At 39.4% G+C, this 22,313-nt stretch overlaps 1 protein-coding gene across 4 annotated transcripts in view; it reads left to right on the plus strand.

The window, feature by feature from the left end:
• clec16a (C-type lectin domain containing 16A) overlaps positions 1 to 22,313 on the plus strand; it is a 52,524-nt gene that overhangs the window by 21,424 nt on the left and 8,787 nt on the right. For all 4 annotated transcript variants that reach the window (XM_026165481.1, XM_026165478.1, XM_026165480.1 and 1 more), the window contains 9 exons: positions 1,148 to 1,259; positions 1,413 to 1,513; positions 3,172 to 3,291; positions 3,638 to 3,747; positions 6,897 to 6,941; positions 12,817 to 12,867; positions 13,007 to 13,135; positions 13,607 to 13,727; positions 21,308 to 21,459. In XM_026165481.1, coding sequence (XP_026021266.1) covers positions 1,148 to 1,259; positions 1,413 to 1,513; positions 3,172 to 3,291; positions 3,638 to 3,747; positions 6,897 to 6,941; positions 12,817 to 12,867; positions 13,007 to 13,135; positions 13,607 to 13,727; positions 21,308 to 21,459 — 941 coding nt within the window. The remainder of the gene's footprint in view (positions 1 to 1,147; positions 1,260 to 1,412; positions 1,514 to 3,171; positions 3,292 to 3,637; positions 3,748 to 6,896; positions 6,942 to 12,816; positions 12,868 to 13,006; positions 13,136 to 13,606; positions 13,728 to 21,307; positions 21,460 to 22,313) is intronic.

Consider the following 22,313-nt stretch of genomic DNA (forward strand, 5'->3'; position numbering starts at 1 on the left):
CTGTGTTTGTGAGTGTTTCTTCACTGCCATAAATCCAATGTGGTCTCCCATGCACTCTGGTTATCCTCAAGAGAAAAGAGAGAGAACTCTTTAAAGAAAGAACACCTGACATTTTTCACTGGAAATGTGGTGGCTTTGCTGCTTTTCATTTGCAGCTACAAGAAAAAGCTGTGTTTAAATTTATATTATACAGCCTCATCATTTTTTTTTCAGGAAATAAAAGATTCCTGGAAAAAGTAACAGGAGTAAAAAACAGGCAACGCTGCACAATCAGAACAGAAGCCGTCTCTTTAGCTTGTTTTAAGATGAGGACTCCCTCTTTTTGCTGCATCCTCTTCTTGGCACCATTTAATTTCCCCATGATCATCATGGCTACCACTGATCTTGTGCTGAGCACAATCCACGTAGCAGTATTGGTTCCCACAGCGATACTCCATCCTGTGCTCCTCATCTCTCCGCCTGTCTCTCACTCCTGCTCTGTGTGTGTGTGTGTGTGTGTGTGTGTGTGTGTGTGTGTGTGTGTGTGTGTGTGTGTGTGTGTGTGTGTGTGTGTGTGTGTGTGTGTGTGTGTGTGTATATTAAAATGTGACCATTTCACGCATCTGAAATGATTCTTTTTTTTATGCTTTGATTTATACTGAGGCATTAACAGCTTCAACCTTTTTTTTCTTTACTCATTTTTTTTAAAAGCACAAATGTGGTCATGGGCTGCAGGGGAAGATGGTTTCAGAATGACATGAGTACCATTTGGGATGGAACAAAGACGCCTACCACTTTTAACTGATAAAACAAGTGATAAAATTACCAACATTTTAAAGAATACGTTTAAAAATAGATCTGTTTTTCTTCATAATAGATTTAAATATTCCTTTGTCTATTGATGTGTTACTATAAATTACTAATTTTAACCTGCTTGCTCTAAATACTGTGAGGAACACATGTGAGGTTTCCTGGCAGCTTTAGTACGTTTTAAGACCTTCACACTTCAGTTGGTCCATACGTTTTAGAGCCTCTTTGTTCCGTGTCTGTAAGTGTGCTAAATTTGTGATGTGAATGATACTCTGTGAGGTAGGTGGTTCTCCAAATATGTGGAGATTTATGTAAGTAAATACTAAGTATGCATCTCGCGGTGTGTGTATCTGTGCAGAGATAGAAATGGTGGTGATGGAGAAGTGTAAGGTGTCAGAGCTGACAGAGCAGAACATCACTGATGAGGAGAAGACAGCTGCAGCTACTCGCACACACACACAGAGGAGCAGGTACATGCACGCGCACACACACACACACACAAACACACGTGAGCGCAGTGCGATGTAAACCTCATCTAAAAGTCTAAAGAATTGAAAATGGGAAAGACAGAATTGTTAACTGAAGCTATGTTCTCTTTGTTGTCTCTTTCTCGCTCCCTGCAGGCCGTTCTTAGACATGGTGTACAGTGCCCTTGACTGCACCAGTGACGACTACCATGCGCTGTTTGTCCTCTGCCTACTTTACGCTGTCTCACACAGCAAAGGTAAGCAAAAGCTCACTGTTAACATAATCTGTCCACTGGCATAAACCTTTTGACATGTAATAATAAGGCTTTTGTCTCTCTATTTAAGTGAATGAATATCAAGTAACAAAGAAAATTATTGACATCTGTTTGCTTCAAGGGCTGTGTGATTGTTCTCTTTAAAATACATGTAGATTCATTTGTTTGTATACAGCAACTGGTAAATGGACTGGTTCTTATATAGTGCTTTTCTACTCTACCTGAGCACTCAGTGTTACACAGCACTGTGCAAAGGTCTTGGAAATAGGTGCAGGCATACAGTACATGAAGCAAAATGTTTCTGTTGTAACCAGCTTGAGAGTCAGTGTCTGGTATGCCCACTGTTATTCTTCATCGCAGCCTGAACTTTCTCAGGCAACTTTCTTCTGATTTCTTTAAGTAGTCTTTAGGAATACTTCTCCGGGTTTCCTGAAGGACATTCAGAGCTCTTCTTTAGATATTGGCTGCCTTTTGTTTGGTTTTTTGCCAAGGTGATCTCACACTGCTTCAGTAATGTTGACGTCTGGGGAGGCCAATCCATGACTGATAGTGATCCACTGTGTGTATTTCTATCCAGATATGCTTCCACTGCAATGGCAGTGTGTTTGGGATCAATGTTAGGCGGAAAAATCTATACTTTTAGTATTGCATGGTGGATCAAAATCCATAAATTTTGACCAGATTTGCAACACCAGCTGGAAAAATGACACCTCAAACTAAAACTGAGTCTCCACACTGTTTTACATGTGGCTGCAAACCTTTGTATCTCTCTCCTGAAGACCTCTGTAGATACTGACAACAATTTGAACCAGAAATTTAAAATTTGCATTCATCACTCCATCAGACCTGTGGCCACTGATTTCCTGTCCGGTTCTTTTGTAATTTAGCATACTTCAGTCTTTTCAGCATTTTTCCTTAAGAATGGCTTCTAGACAAGTCACCTTTCCACTGAGACTATTTCATATAAGGATTCAGTGAACAGTAGAAGGATTTTTTCCTATTTCATAAAACATGCAGTTTCTTCTCTTGTAGAATAGAATTAAATGCCTTTTCACTATACAGATGTCCCCCACTTCTTTAGTTTCTTCACAGTTTTTAAGAACACACTCCACATTTTTGGTAAACAGGTCTTTAGGAATCAGCGTCTTCATGCAAAAATACTCTTTACTGCCTGTCAAACTGTTATCTTTTCATTCAGCTAAATACATGGGATTAAATGATGTGTTTCTGCAACGGGCTGCTAGTAACGAAGTGCCTAAAGATACAATTTAAAATTGGTTCTTTGCTAGTTTGTCTGTTATTTGTGGACACAGCAGTCGTTTATCTCGTGTGTTAGGTCCCTTTTTTATGATTACACCTCAGTTTTGACTTCATAAATAATTTTAGGTTCTAAGTAATGTCTGTGTCATCCTTCAGCTAAAAAAACCTAAATGTGGTGGAGTGGTGTCGCAGCTGTTTAGGAAGTAAAACTCTACGGCTTACAGTGATTTGCCTTCCATCTGTGCTGCTGATGAACCAATTAAACATATTACATACGTTAGATTCCCAGAATAAAGACGAGTCAAGATGACAGCCTTAATGATCGTGGCTCAGAATTGGCATTTTCTTTTACTTTGTTTTTCTGTTTAATTTGTTTGTAGGTATCAACCTTGATCTTCTGGAGCGTCTGCAGTTGCCAGTTCCAGACCAGGAGAGGAGTTCTTACAGCGTGGTCCTCGTAGAAAGACTTATTAGAGTTATGAGCCAAGCTGCACTGCCAGGTAACACATACACACTTCCACATTTGGTGTGGTGTTTCATACCTTTAAAAAAGAAAAAAAAAGTACCTTCTTTTTTTTTCTTCTTTTGATGTTCATTTTATTTGCATATTGCTAAGCTGAACATATAGTGTATGCACTGGCACACTGAGCAAAAACATTTGTTACGAGAATTTCTAACCCGGCAAATGCAAATGAGGTAGAAACTTTAGCTGTTAAAGCTCACAAACCATGTATAGCCATTTTGCATGATATGATGCATGTGATGCATTTCTTAGATTTTTGACCTAACAGGAAACAATGTGTTATATTTGATACTTATTTATGCATTTCTCTTACTTGTGTGCAGATGGTAAAGTGCGTCTAGCTACCCTCGAGCTGAGCTGCCTTTTGCTAAAGCAGTCTGTGTTGTCTGGGAGCAACTGTATTATCAAAGACGTTCATCTGGCCTGCCTGGAGGTACAGCACACCCAAGCATGCTCCCGTGACATTTCAACAGTCCTGTTAGCAGACTTTATGACTCTCACAAACTGCTTGAGGGAACATGGGACCTCAGCAGGAAGTGAAATGCTGAAAATTGTGTCATCCATAGGAGTGAAACAAGCCCTTTCCATGTAATTGTGTCACTTCTGTAGAATTCACAGCTGCAAGGCTTCTTGGTTAGAGCCACTTAGTGACTGATGATATTTTTACAGACCTCCCATCTGCCCCCTGTTTAAACACTGACATCCATTTTTTCTGCAGCCCACACGGTTTTACATATCTGGGTTTTGTTTTTTTGTGATCATCCTTCAGGGAAGTTATATTTCCTTTTCTGTCACTTCATGGTAATACTGCCTTTGTTTTTTGCTTTTTTGCACGCACATAAAGTTCTAGGAAGAAATTGCACAGCTGTCAATGAGTTCCTTTTCCTTTTACAAAATTCACAATTTTAAACTGAAACCTTATCTTGGTCATTTTAAAAGCTTTTATTTTTTGCAGCGGGTTTGGTGAAACTAACTGTTTTTTTGGTATCGGTTAAACATCACTTGGGGGGTTTCTGCTTGGAGGATTTCCCACCTCTGACACAGTTTAATAGTAATGAAGACACACTTTTTTTGGGGGGGGGGGGGGTCCAGGCTGTTTAAGCTTAAATGGTTATGTTGACGGTTGAAGTGCTTGTTATGAGCATTATTAGCCAAACAAGCAGGCTTTGGACTGCTATAAACTCTCAGTTTCCAAGACTGGCTTTCCTGTTCAATTTGTACAAAAGATTATCCTTTATACGGGCATTTTGGGCATCAGCTCACAGGAGGGGCACAGCAACCCTACCACATGCTGCACATCAAGCCTCCTGTTTGCTTAATTTAGGTCTGACGGCTAATATCACACAGATGGTGATCTGACCATGGCTATAATTCATCCTACCCTAATTCAGGGTCTAAGGGGAGCTGGAGCCTATCCCTGGACAAGTCCCCAGTCTGTTGCAGGGCTAACACATAGAGAGAGACATCCATTCACATTCACACCTACAGTCTATTTAGGATTATTAATAGGGATGGGTATCGTTTAGGTTTTATCCGATACCGGTGCCAAATCGGTACTTTTGAAACGGTGCCGGTGCTCAAACGGTGCTCAAACCGGTGCTTAAAGAATGGAGAACACAAAATTGGTCCAAAAACCTCTCATGTTCAGCTGTTTTTTGTAAAAAGATAACAATGTTAGCCTTTTCTGCAGCTGTGGGGCATATATGGTATCACTCTTGGCTGGAAGCAGTGCTTAAACAATGGAAAAAACACAAACTTTATCCAAAAACCTCTCATGTTTAACTGTTTCCCTCTTTTTCTTTGGTCATTTTAGCCTTTTTAGCCAGGGTGAAGGGAGTATCTGCCATCAAACAAGAAGACAGCCGCATGTAGCTATGATGATGTTTGCTAGTTCACCTTACATGCATTAATGTAATAACGTGGTTAGCCTACTCAACGTAAATTACACACGAACAACATTAAGCTACTCACGCAGAGAAGAACGGCTGCTGCTGTACCATCATCCATCATCATTTCTGCTACACTGGCAGGGCTAGGGGCCAGGACTCTCCTCTACGGGTTTTTGGGGATGTTGCTAACTCCGGGTCTGATAACAGGCAACCCACCCGCAGTAGATGTGCTCGGTGTGAGGTCTCGCAGCAAGCTATCAAATACAGCGCATTTCTTGGCTTTTAAAAAAAAACGCTATGCGTCGCCAGGTGTTTCATCGGATTCGAGGTGTTACCTCCTTTGACAGTATCACAGTATCAGCTTAAAGCACTTGTTGCAGGCTGCTGAGTTTGCATCTTTTGCTGTGAAGTACAGCCAGACTTTTGACCGCTTCGCCTTGGGCATTTTTAATCTGTAGCTCTGCTCTAACTGAACGTACGTACCTGGACCCGCCTACTATCCTCGGAAACGTAAAATGATTGGCTAGAAGTGTATCACAGCTCAGGAAAAAAAAGCACCGAAATAAAGCACCGAAATGTGCGCTGCTTTTCGGTCTGGTTACTACCGTTTATGTCAGAACCGGTACCCATCCCTAATTATTAATTTACCAAACCCTATGCTTGTCTTTAGACTTTGAGAGGAATCCAGAGAGGACTCTTGCAGGAGAGAAACCACACAGAAAGACTTCAGATTAGATTCAAACTTAGGACCTTTTTGCTGTGAGCTGGCAGTGCTAACCGCTGCACCGCCATATGGCTCATATAATCTAAAACTTACATTTTAAACTCATTGGAAGAGCTTATAATCATCCATAATCAACCATTTTACTAACTTTCAGATCATTACTTTCATCACAGCAGCATTTAAAACGCACACAGGCAGTGACGTTACAGTTGCATTACACTTACAGGTTCCTGTGAATGTAATTCACTAGTGGGTTTTTATTAAGTATTGTTGACATGTCTGTCTTTCTCAGGAACAGCAGTCAGTAACACAGTTTTTGCCTTTACAAGTAAAGTAAGTTGCTGGATAAGTGGTGCTCACTGAGGCGATATCTTATCAATGCCCATAGAACAACTTATCTGGAAAATTCCATTTCATATTTGACATTTTGTTATACTGTGTTATTTTCCAGTAATGGCAATAGCAGAATTATTTAGAGGAATTGAGCCATGTTATGGGAAATACACTTATTGGCTTTGAAAGATTTGATATGAGGTCTTTCTGTTACCATCTAGCTGAGAGACAATAAATAGTTAGATGAAGAGGGGGGAAAAGAAAAAAAAGATTTGCAATTTGTTTTTTAGTGTTTTTGTGCAGATGAAACCACAGATATCTGACACAGATACGGACTTGAGCTTCTAGTAGAGGAAAAACTGCTTTCGGTTGAAGCACAAAATATAATGCAAAACCTTTACAGTTTTATCTCACCCTGTATCCTCCACTATTATCTGTACTGTGCTTTTTGCATGCTACATGTTTATTTGTGAGTCTTTGTATGTGTGTGTGACTGTGTGTGTGTGTGTGTGTGTGTGTGTGTGTGTGTGTGTGTGTGTGTGTGTGTGTGTGTGTGTGTGTGTGTGTGAGTGTGTGTGTGTGTGAGTGAGAGAGATACCCGAATGACTGTTCAGACTGTCATGTTTGTGCTTGCAGGGTGCCAGAGAAGAGAGTCTGCATTTACTGCGACAGTTCTACAAGGCGAGTACATAATAACACAGATTCACTCATTCATATGCTAACCTACAAAAATAAGAGCCTTGCTTTTATGTCTCACCTGCCCCCACATTGAATTGTATATCAGCATGAAAAAAGTGTAAAGAACTTGCACAGCGATTAACATTGACATTAGCGTTAAACATTTAAGTGTTTAATGTTGCAAAGAGAGATTTTTGGCACTCGTACAATGTAAAGTTTGTTGTTCTACCAGACAGACAGGGATAATTTACAAGGACTCTAAATAGGAAGTTAAAAAAAAAAAGTCTGGTTTTAAATCAAGTCCTTCTTGAATAGTCTCTGAACTGAAGTTCAATCAGCACCTGCCGGTAAATTCTGGTTTGTCTGACAATGAAACTTTACAAATGAAAGTAAAACCTTCTGGAGATAAGACTTTATTGTAGGTGCATGAGACACTGACAATAACTGGAGCCATTTCTCTGAAGGTACTGTATAGGAGACAAAACTGAAAGTGTTTTCCATACCCTATATGTCATAGTTGCATGCTTAAATAGCCGGTAGCTGGCTTTCTGTTTCATTTTGATAATTTGAATATCAGTTTTGGCATCAGTCATGATTCTGTTATTTGCGACATTTGGGAAAATGTTGAAGAGAAGTGACTGAAAATAATACCAAAAAATGTTTAAATCTGGTGACTAAACAAAGGAAAACTACTCAGAAATGTTTAATGCTGGTTTTTTTGTTCATTTGGAGGTTTTGCCTTCAGAGAAAAATTTTTTATTGGTGCAGTTAAAAGCTCAGAGTGGAAATTTTTATGGTTCTGTGAGTTTGAACAGGGTTTTCTGATGAACCACAAAAAAAGAAACCAAAAGAAAAACAATAGTTAAATATTCAGAAACTTTAACATATCCAGTGGACATGGACAAATTTGAAGAGATTAATTTATTTGGACAAGAGGATATTTGATCATCTTTAAAACAGTGCTATATAAAATTTAGTGTATTTAAGCAAAAACTAACGGGGGAAGCCTTTTGTTCAAAGAGCAAAAACATCAGCAGTGCTATAATATTCTTCTGGAGGAAAAATGAGCACACCATTGGCCTTAGAAACTGGAAACTCAGCCCACTTTATTAATGACATAGTCTTTCATTTGAAATGTGATTTAGGTTTTCTCTCATATGGCCTTCCTGTTTGTACCACCCCCCCCCCCCCCCCCACCCCCAGCTTTTCAGTGAGATTCTGATTTTGTGTGTTTACTGCATTGTAAAAAAGAGGAATAAATCATTTTTGTGACTGGTTGCTAGCAACAAAGCTCCTAAAGATACATATTAAAATTGGTTCTTCATGTGGACACAACACTGGGGCATAGCTTGAGTTAGCAGTGGCGTGTCTAGAAAACTTTTGTTGGGGGGTTTCACACGAGACAGATACAAACTTTATAAGATTTATATATATCTTTTCCATATGTACACTGTCTTGTTGGTATATGTATGATTTCTATACATTTTACGTCAGATAAAAACTTTGGTTGTAAGATTTAGATAATTATTTAATAAAAGCTAGATATTTTAAATGAGAATAAGAAAGAAAAGTATTTCTTTGTGCCCCACCTTTCCCTGTTAATGCCCTACCTGCCCCCCTGGCAAAACTTTGCTAGACCCGCCCCTGCACAGTTACCAGCTGTCAGCTACTTAGAAAAGGATTCTGGTGTTATTTGTCTCTCAGAAACAGTTCATAACTTCCCTTCAACTCATTCATGTCACCTAAAAGGTAAACCTGTTTCTCCATCACCTGTTCAGCTCTGATGATTCAGTAAGAACATCTCCTGGTATCATCTTCATGTGTCCCTCTCACCACATATCCAAACCGACATCAAGACTAGCAGCTTTACAGCTGTGGCTCCAGCAAACATCAGCTGATACTAGAAAGTAATATTAAATAAATTCTAACAACAGCTGATCAAGCTTAAACGTGCTGCTGTTGTTTAGCGCGACATCTGCTGGTTTCCTCTTTCTGTCGCAAAGTGGGCGATAAACAAACAAGAGAGAAAAGCGATCAGCCGATCATTGATCAGTTTCATGATTGAAGTAGCAACAGGAGAGAGAGGGGGAGAGAATGAGAGAAGAGGCAGCTGTGCAGCGTAACGACAGAATAACTCCAGCTTTGTGTCTTTTTTTCATTATAGCGAAAGTCCGGGACAAACTGCGTCAACCAAATCTGCAGCTCCATACAGCAATGTTACGACTTAGATTATATCTTATAACTCATAACTCTTATGTTAGCTCCCCTCAGTAGCATACTGTCTGAAATATTCGACGGCTGCAATAATTCTTTAAGTGTTATTTTTTCCTTGGTATTCTAATTTCACCGAAGTTTACTAAACTCAACAAACTTAATATTACTTACCGGGACATTTATTCTGTCCTCATTTTCTTTCACCGAAAAATTGTTTCCTGCAGTGCCGTCTTTCGTGCTTGGCTCTCCTACCTTTGCTAACATGATGCACATAGCGCAGAAGCCGATGCTGCATTCACTTACACTCGGATATCTGAGCTTCACCGTGAAAACATAATCGGACATTTGATATTTGATTGAATTTTATTGTTTTGCCTTTGGGGTGGCACCTGGGGTGGCCAGTCTGGTTGGGGGGGGTGGCCTGTGACCCCCCAGGCCACCCCGCTGGACACGCCACTGTGAGTTAGGTGTTTTATTTATTCTTGAATGATTCATTGGTCCGTGTTAAGTGGTTAATCAAAAAAAGATTCTGAAAATGAGCAGATACTGGCTTTGAAAGACCTTTTAGAAAGTCTGCAGTGCTCCAGGCACATAATATGAGTAAATAAAAACTGACCAGAAAACTGCGCTTGGACACAAAAAGTAAAGAACTAACAGTCAGCTCAAGAGTTTTCCACACTTTCATATGCAATCATAGACACTTGGTAAAAATAGCTGAAGCAATAAAATCAGTTAAGCTGGCAGTATACTGATAATCTATTATCAATATTCCACGGATCACACTACGGTTTTGACTTGAAAATCAATTTTCAGTCCGTTTAAGTCATGTCTGTGTCATCCTTCAGCTAAAAAAGTAACAGAAAATAACACATTTGAGTGTTTTGCTTTCTGCCTGTGCTGCTAATTAACCAAGTTAATGCTAAGTATGTTAAAAGACAATACCTTCAACCTGCACAGGTCTTTGTGTTTTTACCCTTCAGCTGTTAAAGACTGGTAGGCTATTGTTGTCACCCCGCTGGATGGGCCGACGTGGACACCCACTTTTGTGAATGTGATAAATCAAGAATGAGACGACTGATTTTGAAATTGATACCATAGGTGCATCTACTTAAAATCTCAGACAAGTTCGAATCTCAGTGTCCTCAACCTTAAGGTCAAAGTCAGAGGTCAAGTCTTCTGACAATCTTGAAATGCAGTAACTCCAGAAGGATTTTCACATTTATACTATACATGTGTCTACTAAGAGACTGATTGGTAGCACTGGCACCTGCCAGTATTTTTATTTTTTGTGGCAAGCACATGAAGTTTAATTTAATACAATTACTAATTTATATTATATAATATCACATCATATTATATAATACCGTATTTTCCGGACTACAAAGCGCACCTGAATGTTAGCCGCACAAGCTAAAATCAGGGGAAAATCCTGTTTTGTACATACATTAGCCGCACCTGACTAAAGGCCGCAGGTGTTTCAATGTTGACTTATCATATGTAAGAGAATATGCACAAAGGGAATTGTCAGGAAAGAGATGGCTGTTTGGAGACACACCCCTTTTATTAATATTTTGAAAAACAAGTTATGGGTACATATTTGCATAACTTTTTAGGTATATGTACAAGTAGCGGTAATTACAAGTACAAAACATGTACTGTGCTTCATAAACGAGTAACAAATGTAGTACATAACAATAACCTACAGCACACCAGAAAAATAGATTCAGACTACCTTTTAGGCTCAGGTGCAGTGACACGGCTTTAACAAGAAGAAAAGTCACCACCATCTTCCTGCGCACTAAAACCACCAAAGTCCTCTTCTCCAGTGTCGGAAACGAACAGGCTCAGGATGGCTTCGTCATCCACTCTCAGCTTCTTTCCTTCGTTGTCACTTTCAAAACAAAAGAAATCCTCGTTGTCAGTGTCAGAGTCGAACACCCTCAGAAGGGCCGTGGCGGTGTCCTCCTCTCCATCATGCAACAGTCCAGCCCTTTGAAATCCGTTGGTGATCCTGGATGTTTTCACACTTTTCCACGCTGTCAGAATCCACCGGTGGAGTTGAGCATAACTTGCTTTTCGCAAGTTTATCGCCGCTCGTCATCCACGACTCCCGCTGAACGCATAGCGCTACTTTGAAGTTTGTTTTTCGCGCTACTTGTACGGCACTATGTTGCCTGGCGGATGGACACGTGACCAACATACCACTCTTGAACCCCGATACTGTGTGTCTGATCACATGCCCTTCCGCCAGGCAACGTAGTGCCGTACAACAGCGGAACAAACAAAACAAATCGTCTTACGATATGACAAAAATCATGGAAAATCCTTAGAAAAGCCGCACCTGACTAAAAGCCGCAGGGTTCAAAGCTTGTGCAAAAAGTAGCGGCTTATAGCCCGACAATTACGGTACTTTTATATAATTTAATATAATTGCCATTTAGATCTGACCTTTACTTGATTTCTTTTTGAGAAATTCATCGGTTGTTTGGCTAATGTGTTTTGGATCATTGTTCAGCTGAAAGGTCTGCTTCTGTTTGAACATCACTTTCAGATCAATGATCGTAAATCTTAGAGCTTTCTGTATCGATCTAGAAGGTCGGTAGTTGATCTTTCGGCTCCTTCAGTCTGCAGGTCAAAGTGTCTTTGGGCAAGATACTGAACCCAGAGTTGCCCCTGATGTATCCACTGGAGTGTGACTGTGTGAATGTTAGGTTAAAAACACTTGGGCATAGGACAAAAGCCCTGTCTATCCGTGTCTCTGTTTATAGTACATTATGCCAAAAGACCCGCCTTTCAGTTGTTTGACAAATTGTTCTTTTTGGACAGGAAACAGCTTGCTTTCTACAAAGTGAGGTTTTTTTTCTTTTAGTACATATTAATTTCAGTTTTTAAAATCTCAATTTATTTTGATTATATCACCATTAATATACACTGTTTGAAAGAGAATCAGGTGGTGGTGTGTTTGAACACATCGGAAAAGTCACCAGTTCTTTTCTACGTCTGCCAACTCTGAATGTACTTTATACTGAAGAAGAACACCTTGTTCTTATTAAACTGTCATAGACAAACTGTTCGCATAGGCAGGTAATGCAAATGTGTCAAAAGGTAAAGGTGTCAAAAAGAAACCGAAACCATATCAAGTGTCTCAAAAAAGATCCTCGTGAACTCTGTAGACCGTAAACATGTGTCTGTGTCTTGTTTCTTTCTGGCCTGGATATTCTGTTTAATATTACACCTTAATTTTTTTGATGGGAATTGACAGATGAGATGGACTTGTGCCCTGTGCTCCTAATAGCATGTTTATTATGACAGGGCATGCATAAGCTTGTTATATTAGCTTGGGAACAGTACTTTCTGTTTCTTGTGTGCAACAGTAGAAGAATGTCATTACACTGGGAAGTTTACCGTGGACCCAAATAAACCAAGCACAGGATTATATATAAAAGTGTTACTTAACATGTATCTACGGGAAAATGTGCACTTGCATATGCTGTGTTTTTGTTTTGTTTTTTCACACTCTGCATGCACAGACTTGCACCCACAAAAAAAAAATCCCCAGAAAGCCTTTCACCCAAAATGGTTTTCTTTAATACTGATTGTATTTATTTTCTGCCCCCGTTTTCTCTTGTTTTTAAACGTCTTTTCAATGTCACTGTCAACACAGGGCGAAGAAATCTTTCTGGACATGTTTGAGGACGAATACAGGAGCATGACGGTGGGTTAGCCTTCGTTTAATATTTGCTTTCCTCCCCTCCCTGTTCAAAATGAAACATCAGCCCGACTCTGCAAGCACATTTCTCTTTCTGCTGTTAGGTCTGGGTGTTCTCATACACAATGTCGTCTCTATGTTGCAGAGTAAGCCACTGAATGTGGAGTATCTAATGATGGATGCCTCAATACTGCTGCCACCCACTGGCACTCCTCTGACCGGTATTGACTTTGTAAAGAGACTTCCTTGTGGAGACGTGGAGAAGACACGCAGGGTGCGTCCGCCCACACACACAAGCTCAGTGACGGTGTCCTGGATAAATCTATTGTTGTAGCTCATGCTGGCTGTTCTTGGTACACTTCCAGAAATCTCAGTCCTCCCAAATGAGAAGCAGACAGGCAAAAGAAAATCCACTCACACACCCAAGTTCAGTGGACATACACAGACAATCAGGACTTGTAGTTGAGTTGTTCTTGAAGGGTTGTGGCACATCGAAGCAAACCAGTGAAATAATTTTCACTTAGAAGAATTTTAAAATAGGTTTGGAGGTTTTTTTGTGATCAAAGGTTTGCATCCGTCATCTAAAAAAACTCTTATTAGGATTTTTAGAGGAGCACTGTTAGGTGTTTATTCTTAACCTTTGTTTAAAACTGCCAGTTTTAGACAGAAGGTTTATTGTAGCATGCAATTTCTCTGTATGTGTTTGTGCCTGTTTGTTTATGAGTGGGCTTTCTCATCTCTTCAGGCGATTCGGGTTTTCTTCATGTTGCGGTCCTTATCACTTCAGCTTCAAGGAGAACCCGAGACACAGCTCCCTCTGACCAGACCTGAAGATCTGATCAAGACAGACGATGTCTTAGACCTCAGTAAGACGCACACAGAGACACAAAGGCATACTCAATGTACACTGTGTAATACCAGACCACAAGCTACAGCTGCTGTGCAGATTTATTTCCATGCTTACAACAGGATAAAAGAATAACGATACGAGATTGTCACATTTCTTTTCTCACCCTCTTTCTCTCAGTCACGCTCTTCACCCAGTAGGTAACAGCACAGATGCAACACACTACTGTGGGTAAATGCACATACAAGCACTCGTACCCACAGCAACACAGCGATGAGCTTGAGGAACAATCACAAACACCTGTGCACAGAGGTTTATTTTACACAGAGATAACCTGAACCGTCTTCTCATATTGTGCACAGGTGTGTAGTTGTTACATGCAGACGTAATAGAAACTTACACGTGGTTAACTCTGCTCTGCTGTTGAGGATCGCAAGTATAACTGCAGAGTAATGCGAGCGAGAGTGATGACAGTGTCTCACACGGCAAATGTTCAAACTGTGCAAATCCATACTTGAACATTTCTTGTGTACGTGTTTCTGTATGCATCTGTGGCTCCTTTTTTTTTTTTTTTTTTTGCACGGTTTTCCGAGTACAGGTGTCAACCTCATAGCAAACCACTTCTCGATGCAAGTCCGCTTTCTACCAACAACAACATAAGTGTGTGTGCGTGTGCACATGCAGCAGCATTAAAAACATTGCATTTCAAGAAATGGAGTAGTGCAGAATCGATATTCTTTAGCTGGTACAGGTGTTGTATCTAAACAGAATATGAAAACCAAACATCTGAAAACAGTTTGAGAGAGACTAAGCGCACCTTTAGAGAAGTAACAATCAGCACAGTCACAACAGCTCGCAGTATAAACACGTCATGAAATCTTTATGAAGATCAGAGTTATTCCAAAAGAAATACACAGATTTGCTAAACACTAAATCATCAGCATAGCTTCTTAAGCAGCATGTGCAAAAACCATTAATACTTTTAATGTTAGAAAAGGCCAAATGACACAATACTGTTTCTGAGCCAGGACAAAGGCAAATCCATTTCTTATCATTAAACCAATATCAGTTGCATGCAGTTGCCATGCCCTTACAAATTAACACATTCCAGTAAAGACGCGAGACTGAAACTCCCTAAACCATACAGAAAGGATAAAATGAGTCAGTAAAAGCAGACTTTACTACAATCATAGCAGCAAAATTATATAAAGGGCAAGCATAACATAATAAATGTATTTAAAAACTTGATATAAAATTGTATTTGCTTGATTTCTTTCCATCATTTTTATATTTTTATTCATCAATAAGTAGTTTTTTATTTTTTTGTTTATGTAGGCATGTGTATCCCCACCTTAGTTCCCCAAACATGAGCATTTCTGCATATCTGCTCTATTATGCAAATTATGGGGCTTTTATTCAGGTTGTCTATCACAGAGTCGGCTTTACTGCTGTCGTTGATTAAGACAATCAAGATGTCTTATTTTTTGTAATGATAATATTCTGATATTGCACAGGCGTGTATTTGGGGGTTTTTTTTACATTGTGTTTCTTAATTGCCTTAAAAAGATAGTACCAATAAAATCGACTTCTTAGAATTACCACAGAAAGCGAGAGGGCTTAATAAATTCCACCGGGGTTGTTACCTTAGTATTGAGTATTGGTGAGCTGCGGCCTTTATAGTTTTATCACTTCATCTGTTGAGTCAGCTGCACTGTCGGTGCTTGGAAACCATGTTGATGTAAACCTGTGGCCTTATGGATGGAACAAACCAGTGTCTCAGCAATTTGTCTTTTTTTTCTCTTTGTTTTTTTTAACTTGCTTTCAGTCAGTGTCACAGTTGTGCTGCAGTTGGCTTATGTTAAGTGATCTCTTTGTCTTGTGATTGTGTGAACAGGCTATAAGTGAAAGATGTCTCTTCACGCCCGTCTTTTGGGAAGCCGGGCTGATGCCTCAAACACACTCGTGACAAATAGATGGCAATACAGCTATTGAAACCAAATGGCTCCCTTTACCTTTCAAGTCTAATTCAGTGGTTGAAACCACGAATGTTTTGATGATTCCAAATGCCAGTCAAGAGTCTGTAGCAGATTAAGGTAAAGATAGCCTTTAACAGAGTCTTGATCATATCAGGTTTGACTTGATTTCCAGTAGTTTTATGCCTCTTGATTTTCTGTCATATATCTTACCTCTTGTATGGTTTGAAAGATTTTCCTGTGTTTGCTTTGTCTTTAAAGCAAGGTGGTTGACTCAGAACACAACTTCTCAGAGTAATAATGCAGGGTGGAGGGTTTTTCCTGTATACGGGGGATTTAAACCTGCTACCTTCCACCCACAAAATTCTTTTTCTGACCATTAGGCTGCCTCCGCCTCCATTCACAACATTTTTCTTACTAACTCTTAAATTACACAGCATATATGTATTTTAGTATATGTAGTCTCTGGAGGAATAAATCTGTGGTTGCATAGTCACACACGCAGTGGAAGTGTGACATTTTCATTCATGAACATTGCCCAAAATGTAGGGTGTGTGTTTTTGTGTGGGTTGGATCCTTTATGTTTTCTTAATTAGCCCCCCTAAGGGCTGACAAACTTTATTATATTGAACAATGGATAATGGAGGAAAAAAGCTTCCTGATTGGGCCACATTTTTGGTGAATTTCAAAGCACACCCTGTGTTGCAGAGTGGGAGAGTATATAATTGTGCTTTTTTGTGAGGCCACAAATATTCAGTTGCGTGTGCATGGAGTTGTTTTAACCTTGATAAATGTCTGCGCTCTACTATTGCCTTTAGAGTTCACGTGGGCTGTGTTTATATGGAGCTTAATGTTTATTATCCCTGTAAAGGTCCACACAGTAAAAAATCCTTATTATCACCTCAGCCATAAGAAATAAGACCAAACCCTTTGAAAGTTAAAGTGAACAATGTTCAGTTGCATTCACAATTCATTTTTTGTGCTTCTCCGGTTTCCAGAAACCAGCGTCGAGTCTAAACTGGTCCTCCACAGAGGACCTTTTTCAGTACAAACTTTTCAAGTTCGCTGGAGAATAGAGCAGGGCGATATGGCCAAAAATATTTATCACGATATATATTTGAAAATTTGCGATAACGATATAACTGACGATATAATTGATGCGAGACAAAATACAACTCCACAACATTACTAGCGCAAAAGGACAACCTTCCATTTATTTTCACTTAAACAAGAAGCTGGTTTTTATGTACATTAAAGCTTTATAAAAATTTAACAGTGCAAATGCAAATTCCTTGCTGAAAGTTTAACCAAAAGGCATTTCCAGTAGAAATGGGCTGACATATCCTGAGCATAACCATGTATAATATCCACTGAAGTTAAAAAGAGGTGCTTTGCAACATTAAACTGCAGTGTGCAGTAAGTGTTTTTCGGACCATAAGGTGCACGGGATTATAAGGCACATTAAGCGAAACAAAGCAGTCAGATAAATCAAACTTTATTAAACTCTTTCTTTTTGCTTCCTCCACTTCTGTACCATTGATTCATTAATGTTGAATTCTCTGGCAGCTGCCCTATTCCCATGTTGTTGCAGTATATTAATGACTAACCTCGTATTGTGGATGGATTATCTCAGTTGTTCTCCTGACTGAAGATTGGTCCTTTTATAGCATCCTGCCATGCGATTGCATTTGTCTCTAACCATGAGGAACCTTCACGTTAACTTTTATAAGTGGAAAAGTGTTAGTGTTCGTCCTCCAGCTTCACCGTTTATGTTATGCTAACATAGCTGTGTCGCTAGCGATCACGTAGCACATCATTATATACCAGCTAGCCGAACTTCAGTAACCCTACAAACGTCACTGCTGTTTAGTTTCCTGTCTTCATTTATGTTGGAAGTGATAGCAGAGCTGTACGTTTGATTTTTTTTCAGAAATCTCTCAGTCAAAACATGCAATATCATGCTTGGGTAACTAGCGAAACTAGCGAGCTAACTTCCGCTAGCTTCCTGCTAACTTCTAACTCCGTTAAATGTAATACATTTTGTTTTCATGGATGCCTGGAAGTTAAACTTCATAGTTACACCTGGTAAAGCAGCAATGCTGATCGTTTTATTAAAGATGAAAGAATTTAGACAGTTTTTAACTCTCAGTGCAGTGTTCGTTTGACTCGAAGAGGGGGGTTTAGGACCCAGATTACTCCCAGATTTAAGAGCATCTTAGTCCGACAAATACGACAATAACGACGGCCGCTTGCATGTTCTGCAAAAAAAAATGTGCTTTGTCGTGTATCTGACGGACAAACACCAAACCAGTTCCACATCACTGAAGTTGCACCATTTTTACAAACCAATTCTGGTTCATCTGTTTCACTCAACAATCGGCCATGTGCGTATGAAAACAAAGGCACTGCGCATGCGAGTTTTACTTATATTCTATCGCGATATTTCATTTTCCTATCGTTGTCTAACATTATACCGGTATTACCGTGAACAGTATAATATGGCCCAGCCCTACTGGAGAACATGTCATGTAGGTGTTTCGTAACCCTAACCAATGTAGAAAAAAATGAGTAAAACAAATTATTATACGTTTATGTAACTCAGAACTGATGATATATGTTGATATTTATTTGGAAATGTGACCAGCTGTTGCTTGTGGGTAAGACGGCCTGTAACGAAACTGGAGTCACATGTTTTGCATTTTTCTCTTCTCACCTTGGTGAATAGGGGTATTGTTCATGCAGCCTACAGCCAACTGGGAACACTTAAAAGCTGAAGAGAATACTGAAGTTAGGCAGCCATATGCTGTTTGATTTTGTTTAGAGTTTTTTGGGGGTTTTTTTTTTGGCTGAACATCCAAGTCATATCTTGCTTTTTTGCCCAAGGTGTCTCATTCGAATTACCTCAAAATCTGAATCAGAAAAGTAGAACAAGAACTGCTTTTGTGAAGACCTTTCTTCTTTTGGACTAATAGATCAAAGGTTCAAGTCTTTCATAGAAAAGTCCTTCTCTAACAGTTGTCTGTGTTAATAAAAGTAATTTTAGTCTTATTAAGTTCAGTGATAAATGAATGGAGTTGACTTGTTTTCTTTTAAATGTCCTGCGTGTTTTAAGCCCTTTTGACCAGGCAGGCTTTCCACTATAAATTAGGTAGGCATGGGGGGTGGCACGGTTTTTCCCCCCGTTTATTCTGGGGATTGAGTGTGCAGAACTTCCCCTGGTTTCTCTGACCATTTGGTTGTCGGCATCCCTTGTGTTACCATCGAAAATTGATGACTGTATCTCCAGCTGTAGGTACTTTCACTGCTCACTGTTTCAGTAGGAACTGTTGAGTTCTTGGTATTCCCCATTGATCTTTAAATAGGCCGCATGTATGAATGAATGTGCAGCAAAAGCTTGCTGGCCCTGTGTAAGAAGCATATTGCTGTTAAATACCTAAATTTAAAGCCACTAGTTTTCTCAGATATGTGAATCTGAGTTGCTTTATGTTCATAGGATTAGTCATGTTGCACTGTAAAAGTAGATTAGTCAGAATACTTGAGAATTCAAATTAAGGAATAAAAATGAAACATAAATATCATCAAGTGGAAGGGATGTGTGAGAGACTGCAAGAGAAATTCCTCATGGGGGTTGTACGTCAGTCTAATGTTACTGGTTTACATTTAGAGTCAGTCGAGGTGGGTGATAATTAGATCAAAACCAGTGGTGTCACATCAGATCATCAGTTCGGTATTTCGTGTTTACTTTACAGTAGGTTTTGTGGTAAATTGAAATGAAGAACTGGACATGTGGGCTTATTTTGTCTTGGTGTATTTTCCAGGCGTGGGAGCAGAGCTTCTTCACTGTCCTTTAAAGCACTCTGTGTGTTTTGACTGTGTGTGTTTGTGTGCGTCAACTCACTGCCACTGTCTGCCCATCAAATCCGAGGTCATTTATAAGCTTTATATATAATGGAATAACACGGTAACAGCTCTCTTCTGGCCATGAAACTGCTTGTCAGTCAGATGTCTGATTTACTTTTGCAAATGGGGTACTGAGTGCAGTGCTAGTTCTAGTTTTAAAGTGCTTTTAATAAAGGGCAGAGGTGCTCCGAAAGTGCTGTACAAGTTACCACAATACAAATGATACTTGTAGGGAAGCCCTCTTCCATACACTGAGTATAAAAAGGGGCCATAATTCCTAAACACTTCATGAAATGCTTTTGTTAAACTCCTTAAATTAAAGATGAAAGTCTGGACTTGAATTGCATCTTGATTCATTGATACTTAAGGACCTATACATTATGCAATATGCATTTAATAATACATATAAAATATTATAACTATTGCTATTGCTAAATATTGTACGCTGTCTGACACACTTTCTGGAAACACCTTTTTATTTTTTAAGTGGCCAAACTGTCTTGTTTTAAATGTCCTCCATATTTTAAGACCTTTTCACCCGACAAGCTTTCCAAAAGAAATTAGGTAGGCGTGGGGGGTGGCACAGTTATTTCCCACTACTCTGGGGACTGAACTCTGGTGAATAAACAGTCCCATGCATGTGGTGTGTGGACTACTTGGGGTGTTCACCTCAGTCCCCGAGAGCCTCATTACCTCTTGGAAAAGTTTTCCCATGGTAATCCAACTACTATTGGCTATGACATTACTATGACTGTATTTAAACACTTGGATTACTGACATTAGATCTCACCTGCCTCGATACCTGTCCAACAATTATTGTCATGTGCTTTGCTACTGCGTTGCATTGTGTAATCGTGTCCAGTTGGCATGTCCAGTACTGCAATGTTCTCACTTTTCGTGAGAACATTGAGCGCGTGCTCTACTGAGCATGAAAAAACTTCCTGAACACCTGCGATCAGCTAAAACTTGCTTCATTTTGATCTCAGTCATTTAAATCGAGGGTAGCAAGTTTATTATTTGAAGTGGCTTATCAATAAATCATGTCTGTATCCTCCTCTTAAACTTTTGTTTGATTATATTTCTAGTGGGTAGCTTCCCATGCACATTGCAGAGTAAAGCAGCTGTCCTGGGGCCATAACATACAGGACTGGGTTCTCTCACAGTGTTTGACATTGCATCTACCAAGGTTGTAGTGGAAACAACCTGGACTGGTGGTGACATAGTAAACACATCTATAGTAAACACTAGCGTGGCAGATGTAAATAACTAGACGTCTTTGAACATGGAAACAAGTCTAGTCGAGGTTGCTTTTTGCTTGTGATTTTTATCAAAGTTTAATTTATATCATAACCTATATATGTTTGTCATTTTTTCCTCTTTCTATCCTGCTGTAAGGCCCTCCAGTGCTACACAAATACATTTGACATGAGTCAGTACATGACAAATGTTTGATCTGTCTCTACAGACATGTCATGACATTGACTGGTGTGTGTGAAACGCCTCAGAGCTAACTTGAAACACTTTGGCAGAAGTAAATAGTCCTTTATTTAATAATATACATATTATTAATACGCTGTTTTGGGCTCGAACTCCAAATGCCATATTAAATATGTTGTAAACAGTTTAAAAAATGGATTACAATTTTTATATATGTTTAAAAAAAAAAGATCTAAAAAAACATTTAAAAAAAACCCATTGATGTTTATGTTTGTGATCCCTTTTTCAGATAACAGTGACCTGATAGCCTGTATGGTGGTCAGTAAAGATGGGGGACAGGCCCAGAGATTCCTTGCTGTAGATGTGTACCAGATGAGTCTGGTGGAACCAGAAAGCAAACGCCTTGGATGGGGTGTCGTCAAATTTGCCGGCCTCTTGCAAGTAAGAAAAAAAAAGTGTACACGTTTGTTGTTTTGTTTTTTCAGTTGAAATTAAATGTTGATTGAAAACCATGAATTTTTTTCTGCAATATTGTACTCATTACTTACTCACTCTTGTTCATATTGATTTATCTCTTTTTTGTTCTCCAGTGTAATTCTGCTCTTTTGTTCTCTAGCACAGGATGTTTTGTATTGCTGTCTTGTTGCGTTCTCATTACTCAGGCATTTTCTTTGTATACTCAATTCATTGTGTCCTTTTTACAAGAGACATGTAAAGCTCTTAGTGATGCCTTGAGGGTTTGTGCAGTTGCAGTTCACCTGTTTCAGTGAAAATGCGAATTTTGTTCCGCATACTATTGCCAGCAGGTAACTCTTCAGCAGCCGAAGTGAAAGACTTGTATACGCTTCCTGTCCTCTGAAAATAACCATAATTCCAATTAGAAAGAAACCGTGTCCTAAAGAAAATAGTGGATTTATACTAGTGGCTTTAACTTGTCATGAAATGTTTTGAAGCATTTTAGTAAAATGAGAATGCTAAACTGAATGTACAGTTTGCTTGCAGGCATGAAAGGAACACAGATGACGCAAGCACCAGCATGACTCAGCTTATTCATTACACCTGGAAATTCCCAAGGCTTACGCCCGTATATTATCTGTTGATTGTTTTAGCATGCTGCAGCCTCATGTGCTTTAACAGAAAGCACAGAAAGAGTCAAATACCTGTCTCACCTCTTTTATTTAATTTTTTTCTCCTTTTTAACAGGTAAAAGTTTTACGGTTAATAGTACGCTCTCCATCTTCAAATCCATCAGCACTGGCGTATACCTGAGGGCTGTGTTAGCTCACCTACTATAC

Source organism: Astatotilapia calliptera, chromosome 4, assembly GCF_900246225.1.
Source record: "Astatotilapia calliptera chromosome 4, fAstCal1.2, whole genome shotgun sequence".
In the NCBI taxonomy this organism is placed as follows: Eukaryota; Metazoa; Chordata; class Actinopteri; order Cichliformes; family Cichlidae; genus Astatotilapia; species Astatotilapia calliptera.